The 22,290-nt window shown below is 30.4% G+C and overlaps 3 protein-coding genes across 7 annotated transcripts; 2 read left to right on the top strand and 1 right to left on the bottom strand.

Moving 5' to 3' along the window:
* Positions 1–3,435: 3,435 nt before the first annotated feature.
* LOC101515296 (heptahelical transmembrane protein 4-like) lies at positions 3,436–7,262 on the top strand. 4 transcript variants are annotated; one of them, XM_073364444.1, is made up of 4 exons: positions 3,436–3,577; positions 3,878–4,151; positions 5,267–5,501; positions 6,261–7,262. In XM_073364444.1, exons 2-4 carry the CDS (start codon positions 3,907–3,909, stop codon positions 6,912–6,914), a joined length of 1,134 nt encoding a protein of 377 aa, XP_073220545.1. In that variant the 5' UTR covers positions 3,436–3,577; positions 3,878–3,906; the 3' UTR covers positions 6,915–7,262. The 4 variants fall into 4 exon arrangements, with proteins under 4 accessions (XP_073220545.1, XP_004511820.1, XP_004511819.1 ...); XM_004511763.4 differs by having other exon boundaries at positions 5,267–5,543; XM_004511762.4 differs by having other exon boundaries at positions 3,573–3,787; positions 5,267–5,543.
* Positions 7,263–13,440: 6,178 nt separating this feature from the next.
* Positions 13,441–15,212, top strand: LOC101514972 (galactomannan galactosyltransferase 1-like). The gene has a single exon (XM_012718954.3). The coding sequence runs from the start codon at positions 13,680–13,682 to the stop codon at positions 15,054–15,056; it is 1,377 nt and encodes a 458-aa protein (XP_012574408.1). The 5' UTR covers positions 13,441–13,679; the 3' UTR covers positions 15,057–15,212.
* A 2,447-nt stretch (positions 15,213–17,659) lies between these two features.
* On the bottom strand, positions 17,660–21,607 carry LOC101514532 (uncharacterized). Of its 2 annotated transcripts, XR_003474446.2 has the most exons (5): positions 21,303–21,607; positions 21,168–21,213; positions 20,864–21,094; positions 18,372–18,593; positions 17,660–18,086 (listed from the first exon to the last, which is right to left on the bottom strand). XR_003474446.2 is itself a non-coding variant. In XM_004511760.4 (4 exons), the coding sequence occupies exons 1-4, from the start codon at positions 21,372–21,374 to the stop codon at positions 18,436–18,438; spliced, it is 507 nt and encodes a 168-aa protein (XP_004511817.1). In that variant the 5' UTR covers positions 21,375–21,607; the 3' UTR covers positions 18,134–18,435. The 2 variants fall into 2 exon arrangements, 1 of the variants encoding a protein (XP_004511817.1); XM_004511760.4 differs by lacking the exon at positions 17,660–18,086 and having other exon boundaries at positions 18,134–18,593.
* Positions 21,608–22,290: the final 683 nt, after the last annotated feature.

Below are 22,290 nucleotides of genomic sequence, written 5' to 3'. Positions count from 1 at the left end.
GAACAATTTGTTCATTTTTCTCTATTTTCTCCATTCAAAATTAGATTTGTCTCCTTCTTTATTTATTTTCTTCTTTTTCCCTCTTGAATTATAAGTTATAATTATCTTATGACGATGATAATAAAAATAAAACTATCAAACAATAGACATTAAGAGTAACATGTTTGTCATCAAAACTATTCCAAAACTCAATATTTCTTCGATGCTTTGATATCAACCTTTTTTTCAACATCAATAACTTTTGTCGAGTATGAAAAAGACGGAGTCAAGTGCATTTGTTGAATATTTCTCAAAAGCACCAACAACATTGGTGGCAAAATTCTTTATTTTTAACCAAATTGTCAAACAATAAAATAACACAAGCAATATCTTGTATGGAAGTGTAAACTATTGATTCAACACTTACCAATAATAAAAAATCAAAAGTGTTCTTGTTTTTTAAAAAAATCATAATTGAATTCTCATTTAGAAATCTCAATGATCAAGAAGTTACGAATAAATTTTCATTAAAAAATGCAAGAGAAGATCTTGGATGGAGGTGTGTAGCATCAATTCAACATCTACTACAAAAAATGAAAGAAACAATATTACACTCAAATTTTTCTTGTTCTTATTTCAAACGAATAATAAATTTTCCAAAAAATTTGTAGCCTATTTATTCCGGCATTTCAAAACTATTTAGTTGATGTATTTCAACGTTTCTCATTGTATTTATTTTATAAAATTCATTTTATTCATCCCAAGGTAGAAGTATTGCAAACACAATATAGTTTGCGGGGATTTATAGATGTAAAATTTGTTATAATTTAGTTACTTAGTTATGGGTTAGTTACCATAATTAAAAATTAGTTGTTCTAATTTAGATATATAAACTTCATTATATCTACTATTGGAATAATCTTTCTCATTTGATCAATACAAAATTTATCTCTATTTTATTATCTTGTACGTTTAATATTAATATTTTGTAATTCTATTAGTTAATATACAACATTTTTACATTTACCACTTAACGTGCACATTTTTTTTCTCTATCAAATTAATTAGATAGTAGAGAAAAAATATTATACATCTTCGATATATAAACTAACCAAATTTACAAAAACAATCAATAAAACAATTGATTTTGTCATCTCATTGTACAATTATAATTATCGTCTTAAAATAATTATACATTTAATGACTCATGTTGATTCTCTTTGTAAAATTGTTTACACTAATTGGACATCTACATTAAACATTAAATACCATTTTGGCTTTTAGTGAAATAACTTTTTTTTAAAATAGACAAAAATACACCTACAGTCCTTTAAATTTAATTTAATTTTTGTTTAAATCATTTAAATTTATTTTATCTCAATTTATTCTTTAAGCTACATTATTTTTAAAACTTTACCAAATACTAATTATTCAAAAAACATTCATCAAATCTTATAAATGATATATATTTATTGATTTTGTATTCAACAATGTAAACACACGTATAACCTTAAAAATAAAGTAAAAGAGTCTATTCACATAATTAATATATTTAACTTATTTCATATGCAAAGTAAACAGGACAATCAACTTGTTGTGTTGTTTCGAATAGATTATAATACTGCATGACAATAATTCGAGAAAATTTTCAAACTTAAAGGATTGTATGAGTGATTTAATATATCCTAAATATTAATTGTACAAACGAATGTAACTTAAAGAACTAAATTTAAAAAGAAAAAAAAAACTTAAAAGACCTAAACAAAATTGAGCTAAACTTAAAATACTAAATGTGTATTTAAGAAGGAGACTTCTACGATAAATTGATAAATTGATATATTTTTATATTACCAAATTAATTAATCAATAATTGAACAACACAACTTTAATGAATTAGTGTGAGTGGGTGACCATGTTATAGATTTATCATCACAAAAATTTTAAATTTTGCAATTTTAGTATTTTTTATTTGTTATAATGTTTAATTATGAAAATAATGATATAATTATTTAAAACTAAAATTAATAAAAAAAAAAACAGACCGATACTATTGATTTAATTAAATTTTAATATAAAATATATAAATACAGATAAGTTAATAAAATATTTTTTTATTTGAATATCCTTTTTAGTTTTTAAATAACCAAAATTTTACACTCCCAAAAATACCAAAATGCATTGAGTCTCGTGAGGTCACAATCCCATGATAATACTTGGTAAAAAAAAAATATTCAACAGAAGGTCGCGTCTGTATGTCACATTTATTGACTTAAAAAATTGTTTATTTAATAAATTAAAAATAATTATAATATTTTAAAAATTTATTTTTTATAAATTTAAATTATATTAATAATTCTCTCTTATTTTGAATATAAATTAGTAACTTAATTATATTTTGTTCACAACTTCCTCTTAATTTTTTTTTCGAATCTAATAAATAAAAATAATAATGAAAATAAAAATTATTAGTATAATTAAAAAAAGTAGAATATATTAATAATATAAAAAAAATAAATTAAATTGAAGAAAAAAAACCTCAAAATTAAAATTGTTGAATAGATGTGTCAAAACAAACAAGTTAATGGTGATTCAATTTACCAATGACTCATAAATCATTTTTTTTTCTTCTGCTAAATCAATTTTGTAAAGTAACGAGAAAATTAATCAAGTTATTAAATCGCATTTAATGAGAAAATTAATTTTAGCGTAATTAATCAATTTGCTACTTAATGCTACCTAGCATTTTGCCGTCGAATAAATGTAAATGTGATTTATCAAAATTATTATTTTAGCAATTAATCAATTTACCAAATCACAAATTGCTACTTACATTTTAGCAATTCGTAAATTATTCATTTTACCAAATCACTTAGATGCAAAAAAAGTGATTTTTAGGTGATTGTTAAATTGAATATGCATTACTTTTTTTGTTTTGACACATATATTCAACCGCATTAATTTTTTTTTATTAAATCACATCTAATGAGAAAATCAATTTTTTTTAATTGTAATTATTTTTATTATTAATTTTTATTTAGTATACGCAGAGAAAAAATAGGAGGAAATTGTGAATAAAATATAATTAAGGTGCTAAAATAGAATTGTTAAAATAATTTAAATTTATATAAAAGATAGGAGAAAGTTGTTAAAATAATATAATATGTTATTTGTTTATGCAAATGTACTTGTACATTATTTTTCTTCATTATAATATATTTCGTTAATAGTACTTTGTTTTTTTAAATATTATAATTATTTTTAATTTATTAAATCAATTAATAAAATAAAATAAACAAATCTTAAGTCAATACAAAATGCAACTTTCTATGACGGAGTTGTCAGGATAGGGTAAAAAGTAGAGCATTTTAATTTTTGTTTGGAGTATGGCATTTTGGTTATTTAAAAAAGAAATTATAATAAAAGATCCTAATGAAAAACAAATCTTAAAATTTGAATAGAATGTGTACACTTTTTTGTTCTCTTGATACCATAGATGTTGACATTTAAGAAAAGAAGGTGAGACAAGAAATGATTAGTTGGTTACAAGAGGCAAAGGGATTGAAGAAAACAAAGAGTGAATCGTATCGTGTAGCATCGCGTAAGTGGCATCTCCGCATCTCATCCAATATTCTTATGTCGACATTTCTTTCTCCCCTTTCCAATCAACCGCACATTTGTCAATTGTCATCATCCACCAACACACACAACACACACACACCTCTTCTTCATTATTTTTTACCCTAACTAATAATTGTTATATTTCCCTTCTCTTTTCACATCTCAATTTTGTGTCACTCTTCAAATTCATGTACGCCGATTAGATTACTGATTTAATGCTCTAACTATTTTAATTTAATTTTCATTTTATATAATCGTATTTGTGTTTTATTCTTTTTAGATTAATCGATTTTGTGGAGTTGAGAGAGGATGGGTGGTGACAATTCAAAAGGTAAAGATTCATTGGAGAACGAACGAGAAGCATTATCTGGTAAAGAAGGGAAAGGGACAAGGTTATGGAAGAAGGTCAAGTACCAACTTGTTGAGTACCATTCCTTACCCGCTTTTCTACGAGACAATGAATATATTATTGGTCACTATAGATCCGAATGGCCTTTGAAGCAGGTTTTGCTTAGTATCTTCACCATTCACAATGAAACTCTCAACGTTTGGACGTAAGTCTTTTTTTCTTATTCTGTAGCTTTTTTTTTAAGACTTTTGAATATGTGAAGAGATATTCATTCATTGATTTGTTATTATTTTAATTGGGTATAAGCTCTGTAAGACTACAAGTTAATTCAATTCAAACTTGGTTTGTAGTGCTTTTCACCAGTGTTGCTACTTTTCCGGTGTTTCATATGGAAATTTTCAAGTTTGTAACTTAATCTCTTGATTTACATGTCTTGAAGAATCAAGAGTAATCAGATTCCATTCTCTGTGATTTATATTATTCTCTTTATTTTTATGATTATGTCGTTATTAGTCATTGTTATTGTTATTTATTTTTCTATATAAAGGGTTTAGTAATAAAACATCAAAGTGTTACTCCATTACTTTCTTTTATATGCACTATTTCTAATGATTCCTTTCCACTATGGGAGTTCTGTCTTACTTGGTAGCAGGGTTATAATCTGTGGTTGCAACTTGCAAATGCCATTGCCGTTGCAGCAACCCATATATATTATAATTTATTACTTATTTCATTATTCACACATGTCCTGTTTTCTCTCTAAAATTTCACATCTCATTATCAACTCTCTATTGGTTTTCCTGTAAAAAATAAAAATCTCTCTATCACTTGAAAATATCTCTAATCATTTAAAATATCCTCTAAATCTATGATACAAAGAAAAACAATGATAGCAAAATAACTTGTGTGACACTATCAATTGCGGGCTGGTGCAGCTACGAACACTGCTCTAACTGCAATATTGCAGCTGCATCACATGATGTGGTCCGCAATTTGAAACCCTGCTTGGTACTATCATTAGAGTAATGAATGCCGGTTTATTTCCCTCTGAATAGAAAAAAAGTATATCTTAGACGAACATATCAGTAAGTAGGTTGTATTTAGCATTCCCGCCTTCAGATATGGAAGCTACAAAGATGCAGCTAATGGCACAACATTCCATAATTTAGGGTCTTTCTATGTCATTTCCTTTGTTGTTTTAAGTATTCAAAGACTATGCGTTCTTTGTCTCTTTAATAAATACATAGTTTACTGTGCTTTTTTGTTTTGTTCCTAATTTCTTGTTCTCAATCATAAAATGACAAATATTATCTTTTGCAGGCATTTGATTGGGTTCTTCCTATTCCTGGCATTGACCATATACACTGCCATGAAAGTTCCGCAAGTTGTAGATCTTAATTCACTACAGCATTTGCCTGACATCCTCAAGAAGGCTGACCTGCACAAACTACAATCAGAACTTTTGACATGCCTACCTTCCATGCCCGATCTGCAAAGACTCAGAGAGGAAATCTCAAGCTGGCATGTTAAAGAACTTCTGTATAATTGTTTGCCTGTAAGCTTTTCCAGTAGCAATCATACTGATGTTTGTGTTCTGGTAATTACTTTACAACCAACTGCTTGTTTCAATCCTGTTTTTCTAGTGTTGTCAAATAGCCGCTATAACGGCACTATAGCCTAGCGGAATTTGAACAATTCACTATTGCTTCGCAATACACTATTTTGTACCAAGTTTTATCAAATAGCCGCTATTGCAGCGCTTTAGTACTATAGCGTAGTAGGATTTGAATAAACCGCTATTTCCCACGCTCCGCAATTGACAACACCAGGTTTTTCCCCTTTGTTGTCCGAGGAGAGGCATGAGGTGTTAGATTAGCTCACTCATCGATTTTTGATATATCAGTTCGTGTTATTTTCACTGTCTCTTTACTTGTGGATAGATTCTTCTGTAAAGGTACCTAGAATATTGATTAATAGCCAATGTGTTGAAGTACAAAGTGCATGAGATTTATGTCTCATCTAGAGTGAAGTGCAATAAATGATACACTCGAGCTTCAAAAATAAGAATCAAATTAGGAGTTAAACACTTCAACTTGGTGAAGAAAAAATACTGAACGAAGGGTTAAAGATGTCAGTTTGTCAATAATTTCCTACTGGGAGCCTTTTCTTCATAATTAAATGTCTCGTATAATTCTGAAAAGAAATGTTTTGCTGTACTTTTTGATTTCTTTTTCATCTGTTTTTGCTGATGATTGACTAGATTTTAGTTGTCAATCAATACAACTTTGCTTATTTCTTTGTTGATTTTGTGCAGCATAGCGTAAAAGATGACCTGGCAAACATAATAGCACCGCTGTTGATTAGACCAATTACAAGGTGGCCTTTTTATGCATTTCTGGGGGGTGCCATGTTTTGCTTGCTAGCTAGCAGTACTTGCCATCTCCTCTCCTGCCACTCTGAGCGTGTATCGTACATTATGCTCAGGCTTGACTATGCCGGAATTGCGGCCCTGATATCTACCTCCTTTTATCCTCCAGTGTATTACTCATTTATGTGTTATCCATTTTTCTGCAACCTTTATATGGGCTTTATTACTGTATTGGGCGTTGCCACCATCTTGGTTTCTCTCCTCCCAGTCTTCCAAACACCAGAATTCCGCACCATCCGAGCTTCCCTCTTTTTGGGAATGGGTTTGTCTGGTGCAGGACCTATTCTGCACAAGCTTTTTCTGTTCTGGGGCGAACCTGAGGTGTTTTACACAACTGGTTATGAGGTTCTGATGGGTGCTTTCTATGGACTCGGGGCACTGGTTTATGCCACAAGGATTCCAGAACGATGGATGCCTGGGAAATTCGACATAGCTGGACACAGTCACCAATTGTTTCATGTATTGGTTGTAGCAGGGGCGTACACTCATTATCGTGCTGGGTTGGTTTATCTCAGGTGGCGCGACCTTCGAGGTTGTTGATTTAAGGAGCTAAGCTGATTTGGTAGTTGAATATTCTATGTTGTTATTGTATGAGTAGTATGTGCAAATTCACTCTCTAACTGATGCAATTTGTGATTATCGTAGGGGAGGGGATGTTTATGTAACCCTTAGGTATTATGTAGTACATACACACTTAGAATCCTCAATTTCCATGCCTAAGTGAGCAATAAAATTCCATTTGATCTATTGTGACATCAACATTATGGAATCCATTATGCAACCCTTGAAAGTTACTCTTAAGATGTACTAGATATAGATAAATATTTCAGTAGTGTGCATATTTTTATAATTTAAAGACTATTTCTTAAGCTAATTTTTATTCTTAAATGCTGGTCCTCATATGTTTCTTTTTTCTCTGTACTTGGCACTTCATCTCACAAAGTGAACCACAAAATGAACTCTTACTGGACCAAGACTGAAATGATCCTAGAATCAGTTTTGGCCCACACTTAAGCGGAGCAGAACTTGTCGCTGGATCATGGACTTATTCAAGGACCACAACTTTGTGGCCCAACATTGTATACGGATACAAAGATATTTGTACCATGTACCCCCACCTATTCCTCCCACCCCCCATTTCAATGGAAAAGACTATATTGTCCTTTTTTACCTTTTATGAAAAAAAAAAAAATTTACCACTCCATTCCACACGCCCCCATTCGAAAATTACGAAGTATACCATATGAATCGAAAATTTTAAACATTCGAAACAATAAAAAGTCAAATTTATTGATATTTTTGAAACTTTGGTTAAACATGAAAGTCTTGAAACTTTAATTTTCAGACAACTTCGAAACTTATTTTCGGAAGTTTCGTTGAATGTCAAACCTTCGAAACAGTTTCGAAACTTTCCATCAATTCTAAAGTTTCAAAACTTCATTCTTCATGTGTTTCATATTTTTTCATTTCGAAACTTTCAGATTGTATGAAAGTTTCGAATGTTTGTATTTCGAAACTTTGAAGTTGCTGGAAACTTTCGAATGCTTGCATTTTGAAAATTTGAAGTTGCTGGAAACTTTTGAATTTTAGCATTTCAAAGGTTTGTGATTGCTGGAAACTTTCGAATGATTTCATTTCGAAAATTTGAAGTTGCGTGAAAGTTTCGAGTGTTTCAATTTTTTTTTACTTTTCAATTTCGAAGATTTGAAATTTTGGAATGTTTGCAATTTACTGATTCGAACAAATGAAAGTTTCGAATGATATGGGTGAAAAAAAAGAAAGATAAATTTTTTGAGAGTTTTTATACACATAACAAGGGACAATATAGTCTTTTCGTCTTTTCATCTCAAATGGGGAGTGGGAAGAATAGGTAGGAGGTGCACGGTACAAAACTCGGATACAAATTCACGAAACGGATGTTCATCTTTTGTGAATTGTAATAATATGACTAAATATTGGACACGAGTCACATTAATAATCTAAAGCGGAGTTTTTTTTTTCTTTTCTTTTAAATAGTCAAATGATATCAGTTATTTGTTAATTTTATTATAATAAAAAAATTAAACCCATTATTTTTTATCACTCAACTTCTTATGTCGCTCTCCAAAACAATGTCATGCCTCCCTAAAAAAAGATCCATTGTAATGTACCAACTCCTTTTTTTTGGGTGGGGATGCGTTGTTTATATACTTTACACACTCTCCAATTCATATCAATTTAGTTTTCAATATAATTTAATTATTTTTAATTATATTTTTTAGTCCATTTTATTTGCACCACTCACATATTATTTTATATTTTATATTTATGATAAAAATACTACATCATTATGAATGAAAGTTGATTCAAATGACAAATAGTTAATTTACATTTACAAAGTCATAAATTCAATTCATCTATATTTTTTATCATAAAAAATAAAAATAATATATTATTAATCAAAATAAGTAAATAAGATCCTCATTCTTTTTTTTTCTTTTCATTTATCAATTTTCTGTTTGTTGAATCAAATTTAGGATGAGGTAAAGATATTTCAATCTAAAATAAAATACAACATTTGTGGAGTATTTGAAATAATACAACACTTTCTTTTGGTGGTTGAATTCGTGCGATTTTGGTGGAGATGTAATTAATTGCACACTAAGCACCGATTATTATGTCCTTTATCGGTTTACCTTATCTCTTTGTTTTGATATGGGATCTTTAAAACGCATATAAGGGCTTTACCTTTAATTAGTGCATGATTGAAGGCAATACTTTTTATGCACGAGAATCATTTCGTCGGCTTAGAAACTGTTACATGTCAAAAGTTTTGGGAGGCCACGCAAGTTCTTTTTCATTCACAAAAATAATACTTTATTAGATTCTTTTAATAAAAAACAATATTAAAATTAAATCAACAAAAATAATATATTTAATTTATATAATAAATTAAATGATTATTTTTATTAATTAAATTATAACTCAATGTTTTTTCTATCTTATAATAATATAGTAACGATTATAAATTAAAATAAATTAAAATGTTAGTAACGATTATTGGTTTTGGTTGGGCCATGCTTCCAACCGATAAGAATCTGATGTATTTATATATTTTTCTTTTATAATCATAGGATTAGTTGATATAATTTATAAATATTAGAAATATTTTTTAATATACACAATTAAATAATTTTTACTTATAATTTACTTTGCTCATCGAGCGAATATAATTATTCTCCGGATAATTTGCCACTTTATGTTTTACTTTGCTACGTATTTGTTTGACATTGATTCTATCATCATCCTTTTACATAAAATTATAAAAATGATGTTGTCGTGTAAAAGGCAATACTCAGCTGAAATGCCGGAGGCATGTAATTATGGGTGCATCACAAAAAAAAATGATCTTATGCCAATCCATACTGGGGTAGTAATGGACTCTAATTTATGAGTGTACGATTCTTCATCTCTTAAATGAATATATGTATTTGAAGGATTAGTCACCGATTTCTGGGTTACGTGACCATATTGGACTCGAATTCACTGCAGTATTATATACAATATTAAATATCCAGCGTTTATTTTAAATTGAATGGTTTACATTTTGCATGTATTAAAACAATTTCAAGCATTACTTGTGGTTATATAATTGTGAGTTGTAATTGCGTCTATATCCTTGCAAAATATAAAACAACACCAAAGTAGACGAAACGTGGGAATTTGAGAACTCAACCAACCAATAACTTAACTGTACATTAAAGTTGACATCTAGTTTGCAAAGTGTCACAATTATCATGCACCGTTTGATTCAAAGTGTCACTTGATACATCATACTCTCACCCCAATCATTAAAACTTGGATAAATATTAAATTGTTGTAGACCATAATTCAAAGATATTCAAATCTCGGGATAAATATTAAATTGTTGTAGACAAAAATTCAAAGATGTTTAAAGATCTGAACATTTGATGAAGTTAAGTCGAATTGAATATATGTATATGATATTAACGTGTGTTTTAAAATATTTTTTTATTTTTATAAATATAAAATACTTTTCACATTTTATGTTAATGAAAATTATAAGAATTCATTTTGTATTTGACAAAAAATAATTAATTTTGTATTTAATTTTGTTATTTAAAAATAAAATAGAATAATAATAATTTTTCGTCACAACAATTCAAAAGAATTTTGAACCCTATATTTTCACATCTAACTACGTTACTATTGTCTGGATTATATTCTGTTTAACAAAAATGCTAAATTCAAATTTTTTTAAGTCTATTAATTTAAATAGATTATATTTAAATTTACAAAAAAATCTATTAAATTTAATAGACCGATTATATATATATTCTGGAAAAAAAATTATTTTGAACTATCGAAAATTTAAAAAAATAAATTTTGAAAGTATGAAAAATTGAGTGCTCTTATTTTTGTTATTTCAAAAAATTAAAAATATTTCAAAGTTATAATGAATTTTTTAAAATTTTGAAATAAATAATTAGAAAATAAATAATAAAAAAAATTAAAGGTTTTATATATAATAAAATTATATTTTTATTAAACTGGTGTAGAACGATAGTTCAAAGACGAAAAAATATATTGAATAGGGTGAACTGATTTCACCGCCAATTTTATTCGGTTTTATTGTTTTTCTTTCTTTCTTTCTCGAATTAGCTTTTAATCCCCCGATTTTATGTACAAGCTATTTTGGCACGGATTGGACATGATACAATGAAATGTTTTTCTTTTTGGCCTTATACGATTTTATATACAAGCAAAATTACCATTTTAAAGAATTCTCGTTACGAAAATACACATTTTTGCTCTTACACATCTGGTGTAGATTAAACCATGCCAACACGGCTGGTTAATATGCTCACACTATTATCATCACAAAAGTGTATTACTACGTTGTTTTTGTATCGAATATGTTCTTTAAGTTTCAAAATAAAAAACAAAAATAAAGTTCAACTTTTTACTTTTGCCACGAGTCTTAGTTTATCAACCATAATTATTTTTCTATGTCATAGACCCATTTCACTTTTGTCTCTTACTATTTTCAAGGAAATGGTGTGTACCCATTTGGGAACATAAAACTATTTGAGTCTAAAAAAACGGATGCACCACAATTTTCATCTTGAAGTTTCAAGTTAAAATTCAAAGGAATGAAAAATGAAATTGATTAGAGAGGAATTTTTTCCCGACCTTCTATATTTTTTTGAAGTTAAAAGATGACACATGTCACCAGCATAATAAATCTCAAATATTTTGAAACTAAAATATAATCACAAACGGATTTAGTAACTATTTTAAAATAAAATAGTAGTATTAAAATGTAATGATATATTATTAACGAAATCTATTTAACAAAAATTTTGAAGTATGAAAAATTGAAAGCTTATCAAAGGAATATTTATATTAAAAAGATTTAATATGTATTTGATCTATGCAAATATAATATTTTTTGTAGTCTTCGTATATTTTTTATTTGAATTTAGTCTTTGCCACATAATAAATATTTTAAGCATATTAGATCAATATATTTAAATAAATATAAATATATTTTTTTTATTATTATATTAAATTTTAATATTTTTATTATATATTTAACTTTTAGTAATTTATGCATATTAATTTCATTTAGTTTTTGACATATTTAAATATATTATTATAAAATATAATTTATATAAAGTCATGTTCTTCAAAATATAATGTTAAATATCAAAATAGAATTTAATTTTATTGACATATTAACTCGCTAAACTATTTAAATATATGTTTAATTACTTATTCAAAATGTTAAAATGAAATACACTTTTAAGTAGGTTACCAGACCATACCAGACTTCTATTAATGTCAGATTCATATCTAAAAAGTAAGTTTAGGCCCTGTGTCAAACTTAACTCTTGAATTTTTTGACAGACCTAGCAAAGTCTAACTCGATCTAACCTATTATCATCTCTACTAATGTCAAATCAAAAATTGCAAAAAAGAGTGTTGAAATATGTAGCTCTATAAATGCACATCAAACACATCATACTTTATGATATATTAAAATTTAAAATGTATTATATAATTAGACAATTTTATTGAAAGAATTATTATCTACGTTCCTATATATATAATATATATAAAACTCTTATTAAAAAAAGTATCTCTTTATCCAAGACTTTCTTCAAATTACAAAAAATATTATTTAGTTTTTAACAAAAATATTTTTAATGAAATGTAAATAATTAAAGATCCATCTTTTTCCTTTTCTAATTAAATAAAGATCCAACTATTTCCTTTTCTAAATAATTAAGAAATCCAACTATTTTTAATTAAATGTTAAAAAGAGATATATTATTAATGAATTTAATGTAAAAATTTAATTTTCCTAATTGTTATAATAACAATTTAATGAAAAGAATGTTATGTATAAGGCAAAGATAGTACGTATTTAGTAAAGGAGGCACTATAATACATTTTTGAGTAAAAATTTAGCGAAATTGAAGTTGGGTTTGGAATATACCGGCCATATTTGGAAGTTAGCAGTAGCTTCAATCAACAATAATCTAATCAATTTCAATTTCAATGTTGCCCCTTCGCATCGTCATACTCATATCTTCTCCATCCACATCACTCTCAAATCACAACCATAGCTATATACACAACCAGCAAATAATAATAACATGACAAATACTAGTCACTTGTTAAACCAAATAATAAAATAATCATATATTGAAAGTTATATTTTTTATTTGTTTCTCTGTTTGAAAATTGTATTTTACACACTCCGAAAACGTGAAATTTATTTTTTCAATAAAACTTCCTTTTTTTTATTCCTTAATAAGTGCGTTATTAATAATGATAATAATAACAGTTACAAAATCAGTCCATTCTTTGACTGCACTTTCTTAAAAAAGGAAAAAGAATAACCAGAGAGACACTCAACCCTCAAAAGAATCTAAAAGAAAATCAAAACATTATAGAAATAAAACAAAAACTATCAATTAAAAGTTGATGTTAATACTGGTACGTTAATATTTCGTGGCATAAAAAAAGAAGAGCATAACCTTCTACGAAAATAAAATTAAAATAAAGCACCCCACCATTCATTACTACTTTCCAATATTTCCAATTCACAAATTAGCGCATACCGTATTTGATGCGCCCTCTCTCTCTTTCATAGGAGTAAACGACAACCTCTCAATCTCACTCTATTGTTTTCTTCAAACTTACAATCTCAGCCATTTTAGGTTGTTCTCTTGTTACTTTTCCGAGTTATCAACAAACAACTTGTGTGTCACTCACACTTCACACCACCTGAATCAAATGTCACCTAAAACAAAAACCAAGCTAAATATGGTAACAACTGAACTCTCCCATTCTCATTCTTACCATCACGATTCTTCCACCATGGCAAAACCCACTTTCAGAAACAAATCTTCTTCCATATTTCTTTCCGATGGTTTACTCTTCCTCGGAGGAGCATTTTCCGCTCTTTTACTCGTTTGGGGTTTCTCTTCCTTTACAAACTCCATCAACAACCCAAATTTAAAACTTCATCAAAACGATGTCATTTCGTACTCCACTCCTGATTTACTTTCCGACCCGTTAGACCCTACATTCTACGACGAACCTGAAATGGGTTACACCATTGACGACAAAGTTCAAAACTGGGACGAGAAACGCGAAGAATGGCTAAAACTTCACCCTTCTTTCTCCGCCGGAGTTAAAGAGAGAGTTTTAATGGTCACCGGATCACAACCCTCACCGTGCCGGAACCCAATCGGCGATCACCTTTTATTAAGATGCTTTAAAAATAAAGTTGATTATTGTCGTATTCATGGTTACGATATTTTCTACAATAACGGTCTTCTTGACCCGAAAATGTCTTCTTATTGGGCCAAGTATCCAGTTGTTAGGGCCGCAATGATGGCTCATCCAGAAGCCGAGTGGATCTGGTGGGTTGACTCAGACGCGTTATTCACCGACATGGATTTCAAGCTTCCTTTAGAACGTTACAAGGATCATAACCTCGTTGTTCACGGTTGGGCACACTTGATCCACGAGAAACGGAGTTGGACGGGCCTAAACGCCGGCGTGTTTTTAATTAGAAACTGTCAGTGGTCGTTGGATTTTATGGACTCATGGGCCGGAATGGGCCCACAGAGTCCAGATTATGAAGAATGGGGACATAAACTCCGGTCAACTTTTAAAGACAAATTCTTCCCAGAGTCAGATGATCAGACGGGTCTCGCTTATTTAATCGCGATTGAGAAAGAAAAATGGGCGGACAGGATTTATTTAGAGGGCGAGTATTATTTCGAAGGGTATTGGGAAGAAATAGTTGGAACATTTGAGAACATTAGTAAGAAATATGATGAGATTGAAAAAGGGGTGCGTAGGTTAAGAAGGCGTCACGCTGAAAAAGTGAGTGAAAGTTACGGTGCGGTTAGAGAAGAGTATTTGAGAGAAGCTGGTTATGGTAAAGGTAGTTGGAGAAGACCGTTTGTTACACATTTTACCGGTTGTCAACCGTGTAGTGGAAAGTATAATGAAATGTACACCGCTGATGCTTGTTGGAACGGGATGCGTAGAGCACTTCATTTTGCCGACAATCAAGTTATTCGTAAATATGGTTACGTGCACCCGGATCTAGGGAATAATCTTGTTACTTCTATACCTTTTGATTATCCTCAATCATGAATATCACCCCCAAGGTAATTTTTTTTTCTAATGATATTTTTAATAGGGGCAATTATTGTTGACCAATGTCTACTCAGATTCTGTATGATGATGATATTGTGATTGTGAACCAGTGGTATATTTTATATAATATTTTAAGGGATCTGTTTTGGCGTACTATAGGTGGGGTTTTGGTATAATTATAAATTATAGATTTGTTTTTGTCAATATTTGCATAAACTGGGTATAATTTTATTCTCCTCGAATCTCTAGAAGGATAATTTTGTTGGTTGGTTGGTTTGTCTCTTATTCTTCGGTAATCCTGACCCATTTGTCTTGTTTTTGTCAAAATAATTGTTTTAAAGCTTTCTACACGACCCTGGTTCGTTTTTGGTTCGTTTTTTGGACTACTAATATATTTGCGCATGCCGTGATAATTAGTCCCACCGATATTTTGACTGAGATGTAATTTTTAAAACATTAGTCCCACCAATATTTGGAACCATTGTAACGAAAGCTTTACACTCAAAGTATGTGAATGAATATTTTATGATTATATAAGCAAGTGTACTATACTATGGTGTGACATTGTTACAAAGTTGGTCAAAACAATGTCGAAAACGTTAACAAAGAAGAATAACGACCGGTAAACAGATAAAAGAAATGTGTTTGTCCAACTTAACGAAAATTGTTAGATTATTAGTTTATTATGAAGTTGTCGCTCAACCACCATGATATTAAAATTATTAGATCCACAGGAGTTAATCTTCCTTTTAGTACACTAGTCGTAAATTTCTGACTATGATGGCATTAGCTTAACGAGGTTCCGTGTGGCCCGCTAACTGATTGCTAATGCCACAGTTGTTACTTTTCCATAAGCCCCACACGCTGCTTATGATATTTGTGATTTCCTACATTCAAAACTTCGAATTTTTTTTATAGCTTTTCAACAATTAAAGAGAAAATCCTTTTATAGAATTCTTTGGAAGTCAATAATGTAGAATACAGATAATCATCTTATCGTAAATCAACAGTCTTATTGTACATAAAACAAATTCAGCATCTTAGACGAATCCGGTGAAATAATACACCTTAAGTTCAACTTTCACTGAATTGAATCTTAATTCGACTTTCATTAAATTGGATTAAAGTTTAATCGCTGCCGCTTATTGTGTCTGATCCAAAATAAAAATTAATTCAAAAAAGTAATTAAATCCAAAACTATTTAAATATTTAATTTTAAAATAGTGATTAGTGTTTTTTTGGATACATGTTAGTTATTACTATGTTGTATAAGTAGCCAATGTTTGATAGAATATTTCTATTAAGTTTAATTTTAGCTATTATTGAATCTTTTTCTAAAATTTGTAGGAGAGTAACGGGGGCAATCTTATCTTATTAATGGTATGTGACGTGTGTTCGATGGTTGTTGGCATCTCTTATAGTTTAATTGTACATGGTATCTAACGATAACGATCAATTATATAAAGCTATATTATTGTTTTATATTTAAATTTTAAATTGATTTTATGTTAGGATTCATATAGTTAATCAAACTCTTAGATACTTAAGAATTTACTTTGATAAGATCTATTGGTGTTTTTGCATTTGTAAAAAAGGTAGGAAATTTTTATACCTTGGATCTCTTTTTCAAACTCAACTCAGAATTTTCATTTTGACTAAAATATATTTTAACTAAAAATATATTTAAATTAGAAAAATATTAATAAATGCTCAAAATACTCGTGAGACACTTATTAAAAATCTAAATATAGAAGAATAAAAAAAGTCTTAAAATTTATGTAATTTATATTTTAAAATTGTAAAAAATGATATTGATTAAATAGACGCTTGTTAGCATCCTCTTAAAATTGTCTGGGATATATTTATTCATGAAATCCACAGCACAATGCTGTCAGTACTTCTCTGAAGTCTTAACCTTCCCTTCCGTGTTGTTCGTTGGGTAAGCATTATCTTGTGGATCTCATAAATGTCTTTATTTTTGGACCAGTAGTGTGAAGGACCTACCAACTTAATTTAGGAAAAAAATCAAATACGATCCATTAAGATGGGTAGATGAAGCATGTGGACGCCTCCAAAAATTGTCATTGATCCGTATTGTCATAGGTGTTGTGGGTCATACTTAATCAAAACTGTATCATACCAATGCTCACAGTAACACATGCAAAGTGATGCTTACCTCAAGCAGTTTGGCCATTCCTATAACATCTACCCTTTTTCTGTTCTTCCTCTTTCCCCACATTGATAGAAATGTTACATGTATAGCAGTGTAGCTGTGTTAAGCTTTATGACATTGCTATAAATTGGTGCATCCAAGATCAAAAGAGTTCGATAAACTAGAGGACACGTTGTTATATATTTTTTCCCTTACTAAATAAGTATTACTTTGTCACAATTCACTATCTATTGAAAGAGTACATTCAGTAGGTGTGATTTATGGATAGAGTACATTCTCTCAGCGGTTAACTATAGTTTAACCATACAATTGGTGCATGCAGGGTCTCTCTGCCTTTGCTCACTTCTTTAGAGCTTTGATGGAATCCAATATAATTTGTTCAATATCACTATAAATTATAAATTATAATGTCACAACAGCAGGTGTCTTCCTTATGTAAACTGTTACTAAAAGACTGTTCTTCTACAATTAGTTTTGAATTGGAATTATTAAGCAGTTTGATAGACGCACATTCGGCACCATACCGCTGCAGTTCCAAACATGTTATAAGTATCTTACAATCAATTTTATTTACAATGAATTTTTAACTTCAAAATAAAACTTATCTTCATTTTCTAATGATAAGTTAAAGAATAATTCCGTTCAATGCAAATAATATTTGCCACATCAAAACATATTTTCACATAGGAAATTTCAGAAAATTAGCACTACAAAGAAAGTTTCATCAAGGAAATAGCATTGCAGGACACTTCATCCCTTCAAAAAGAGTGCCAAAATATATCATCCCCCACCAAATGTATATAACTACCACTTCCTCCTCCTTTTCAGTGTTCCTCTCTTCATCTATTTATTCACTACATAAATTGAGGGGGAATAAAATGAAATCATGAAAACCATACAATTACAGCTAAAAGATTAATACTTCATTTCCAATTCACAAATTGAAACTTAAAGCTTAAAACAAGAAAATTTCTAGAGTTAACAAAAAGCGGTGAAACACGCAATCATGGTTTAGTTTGTAAAGTCATCCAATCTGTAGCTTAAATATATTGGTCACTACTAGTTTGCAGTAGTGACTCACTACTGCATTAAGAGCTTAAAGTCACACATTCACAAGTACAACACTTTAAATTACATACCCATTTTTGTGATTGTCGCTACAAACTACATTGTTCTCATTTCAAACTCGAGCTACACACATACTCACGTATGGGAGTCTTTCAGGTCAATGACAGCATCACTTGAAATTGAACTTTGATTGCATTTCTCAAATGCAGAGGCAACTCGCTTTTCTTTGGCCATCCTTTTTGCCATCCTCCGACGCTTCATTTTCTTGGAGTTAGCACAAGTCGTCTCATCACCTGAATTAAGTTGAGTTAGAGAGGACAAAACATTGCCTTTTTGTATTATTATTAGTTTAAACAATTGCTAGGTGAGAATGTCTCATATATGATCTAGTGGAGTAATGCTTGAAAATCAGCTTAAAATTTCAACGACGCCTGAAGTTGCAACCATTAAGTAGATTCAAGGTCATCAATGTCGTATCGGCTGGGAACAGTGTCCTAATCAGAGTTAATTCAACAAAAATAAGAGAAAAGTGATATAATTTGAAAAGTTATTAATATTTGTTCTTTTTTTGTGTAGCCAAACTAGAACCGAACGAGTCATAGTCATGAGAACGAGTAATATAGTGATTGGCACCAATTATTGTTGAAATTTTCCAAATATTTTCTAATACAGGTTATAGACTATATGAGACACTTTTTCACCCTAGCAACCACCTTCAAATCAACATAAACAAGACATTCATAAATCAAATAAGAGTAAATATTCAATTTCGTCCCTTAAATTGAGCACTTGTATCACTCTAGTCCTCAAGTTTATCGATATTCCAGAATAGTCTGTGACTTATCAAATACTAATAGCTGATCAAATTAATCCATATGCCAGTCTCAATCTGTTAAGAGATGACATGTCACATTACGCGACACACTATCACACAACTCATAATAAACGTATGAGTCACATAAGTTATCTCATTAATGCAAAAACCAGACAAAATTAACGAGGCAGAGATTTTAAATTGACAATCTCGTATGTCTATTTCTAGTTTTCTTATTTTCTGTAACCTAAAAAATCCTTGTATATATCTCAGATACAGTACTTCTTGTATCAAACCTACCATAACCATTCTTATCTTCATATGCTTATAGCGCTATCAGCGTAATGGTTTAACGGTAACCTGAATGAAACACCCCTTCCAAATGAATTTTTCAGAACAGTATTTGGCTTATCCTTCTTCCCATAAGCCAATATTTGATGTACAAAAACTATTCTTTCTTTTCCTTCCAATACAAGCCCCACTACCATTACAAGTACTTGCAGTCCTAATCCCAACGTTAACATCCTCAATAATAGTTGCATCAAAGCTTACAAATTTGTGAAATCTCTTCTAGATTCACAATCTCATTTTGACTATGTAGGATTGTGTCCTGGAGTTAAAGGCAAAACATTCTTCTTACTTGATTGCTGCTTCATTGGAGTTCTAATGGGTACCTGTAATGAAACAGTCTCTTCCATAACATAGGTAAACGACTCCTTAGAAAAGCACCTTTTATCATCCACATTGTTGTTGATGCTTCCTTCCCCGCAACCACCATCAACTTCATCATCTTTCCCAACTTAACAATAACCACTTTTTCCACAACATCTTCAACTCCAATGGTTGGATCACGAGTAATGTCAATCGAAAGCTAAATCACCTCCAAATTCACACTCTCCACTGCAGAACTAGTCCTTCCAAGTTCCAACAACCTCTCTTTCTGGAACAATCACCCTTTAACTGTCAGTTCCAGATTCAAGAACAATGGGGCAACAATTGTTGTTTGGGGAGAAATCATGAAGCAAGTTACCACTAATCCTATGAACTTCATTCGCTACGAACCAATACGGATTGGAGTTAACCATATTAAGTAGTGTATGACCAAAGTCTTAATCCATTGTTAGCAAACCACGTACTCTATAAACTATATTGGCTAAGAACAAATATAAACTAGAGCTGACCATATTACTCTACAAAGAGGACAAATAAAGTGATACAAGAGCCATGTGTCAATACATTCCGTGTGAAAAACATGGCTACATTGTGGCAAAAACCTAAGGCTGTCTCCCAACATGAAATCCACATAAACAAATAGCACAGTCAAAAGGGATCTTCAATCCCATGATGGCTTTGTAAAGAAAAATAGTGAAGGTATCAAGGAAGCTTGGTCAAAAACAACTCAAACAAGAAGAGAGGAAAAATACAACCAAAATAGACATTGGAGACTGTCAATTTAAAACCCTAGTATAGATCAATTTGGTCTCTGATTTTTGCGTTAATGAGCTACCTCAAGCGGCGCCTACATGTACTACGAGTTGTGTGTCACTGTATCACTTAACATGACATATCATCACTTAAAAGACTAATAGTAACAGAAAGACTAACTTGATCTCTGAATATCGATAAAATTGAGGACTAGGTTGACAGAAGTAACTCATTTGAGGGATCCAATTAGGTATTTACTCTTCAAATAAACATAAACAAGACATTCATATATATAATCAACAAACAGGTTCGCAGTGGAAGAACCTTCCTGAGAAGCATTTGATCGAACAGCTTGAAGAGCATCATCATCTTCACACTGCGTTGTTTGGGTGGGAGGCATCAACGGACCAATTAATTTTCCGCGGAGAATAGCTTCTTGCTTCATCTTCTTCTTACGAATTCTCTTTCGTTGAGCTCTGGTGAGTTTCTCCGTCTCCGATTCGTGTTTTTCTTCGCTCTCGGTCGTCGATGCATTCTCAGAGTCATAAAAAGTGTCTGATATTACAAAAGATGTTTCAACATTTGTGAATATTAAAAAAGAATGTAGTTTGGAATATGAAAATAGAACCTGAAATAACGTTTGAGCAAGACCCTAATTCGATAGGTTCTAAGTCCTGTTCAGATAATGATGGCAATGTACTTAATTAATAACTAAGCATCGAATAATTAAAGAACGAAAAAGAGATAGATGTGTATTGGTTACTTGTGGAGGTGGGGGATAGAGGATGTTCACAATTGCTTCGTTGAACCTGCGTTTTCTCTCGTCTCGGTTCATCAAAACAAAAGTCAATATAATATTAAAACGATGTATATTGATTATTGTATTATATGCTACAATATCTAGTGATTTATTTGTTAATTAAAGGTTGGTAACTTGGCAGACTCACTCACTTTCATCCAATTTCGAACCTGTTTATAGAACTCCGTCGCCACTCTACGGAGCTTCTTTAGTTTGATTTTGCTTTCTACTTGAATGTTCACATGAAACAAACTATGTTATTTTTGTTATATGATATTAACTGCAACTTCTTCGTATGAGTCCATAAATAGGAAAGCAATATTGCTACCAACACCCCCTAAATTACTACCCACACCCCTCAAATATTTAAAAAAATTAAAATGCCTAAATTACCCTTCCCTCTATTTCATCTTTTTCATAACTCATCTTCTCATCTTCTTCATAACTCATCTTCTTTATTTCATCTTCTTCATAACTCATCTTCTTCCACTTCATTCTATATTCAACACATTGTTAATCTTCTTCTTATTCATCGTCAATCATCATATTCTTCAACCATCTTCATCAATCATCAATCATCATCAAGCGTATGAAGTTTACGTAATGAGGGTTAGTAACAAAGCAATATTGTTCGTAGGGTTCGCAATGAGAAAGAGAATGAAGAGGAGGAAGAAACAAGCGTATGAAGTTTATGTAATGAAGAGGAAACTGAAGCGCTTTAAGGTTTAGGGATGGTATTTGAATGAGAGTCGGTAGGGATAGTAACAAAGATGGAGATGGTTCGCAATGGAGATGGTTGGCAATATGGTTCGTATGGACAATAGGGTTCGCAATGAGAAGGACAATGAAGAGGAGGAGGACTCTGAAGCGTAGTAAAGTTTACGAAATGAAGAGGAAACTGAAGCGGTTTACTGTTATATATAAAACCCTATTACAGTGCTTATTGAAAGAG

Source organism: Cicer arietinum, chromosome 8 (genome assembly GCF_000331145.2).
Source record: "Cicer arietinum cultivar CDC Frontier isolate Library 1 chromosome 8, Cicar.CDCFrontier_v2.0, whole genome shotgun sequence".
NCBI lineage: Eukaryota > Viridiplantae > Streptophyta > Magnoliopsida > Fabales > Fabaceae > Cicer > Cicer arietinum.
The sequence above is the reverse complement of the archived record's forward strand: the minus strand, read 5'-3'. Positions and strand labels throughout refer to the sequence as shown.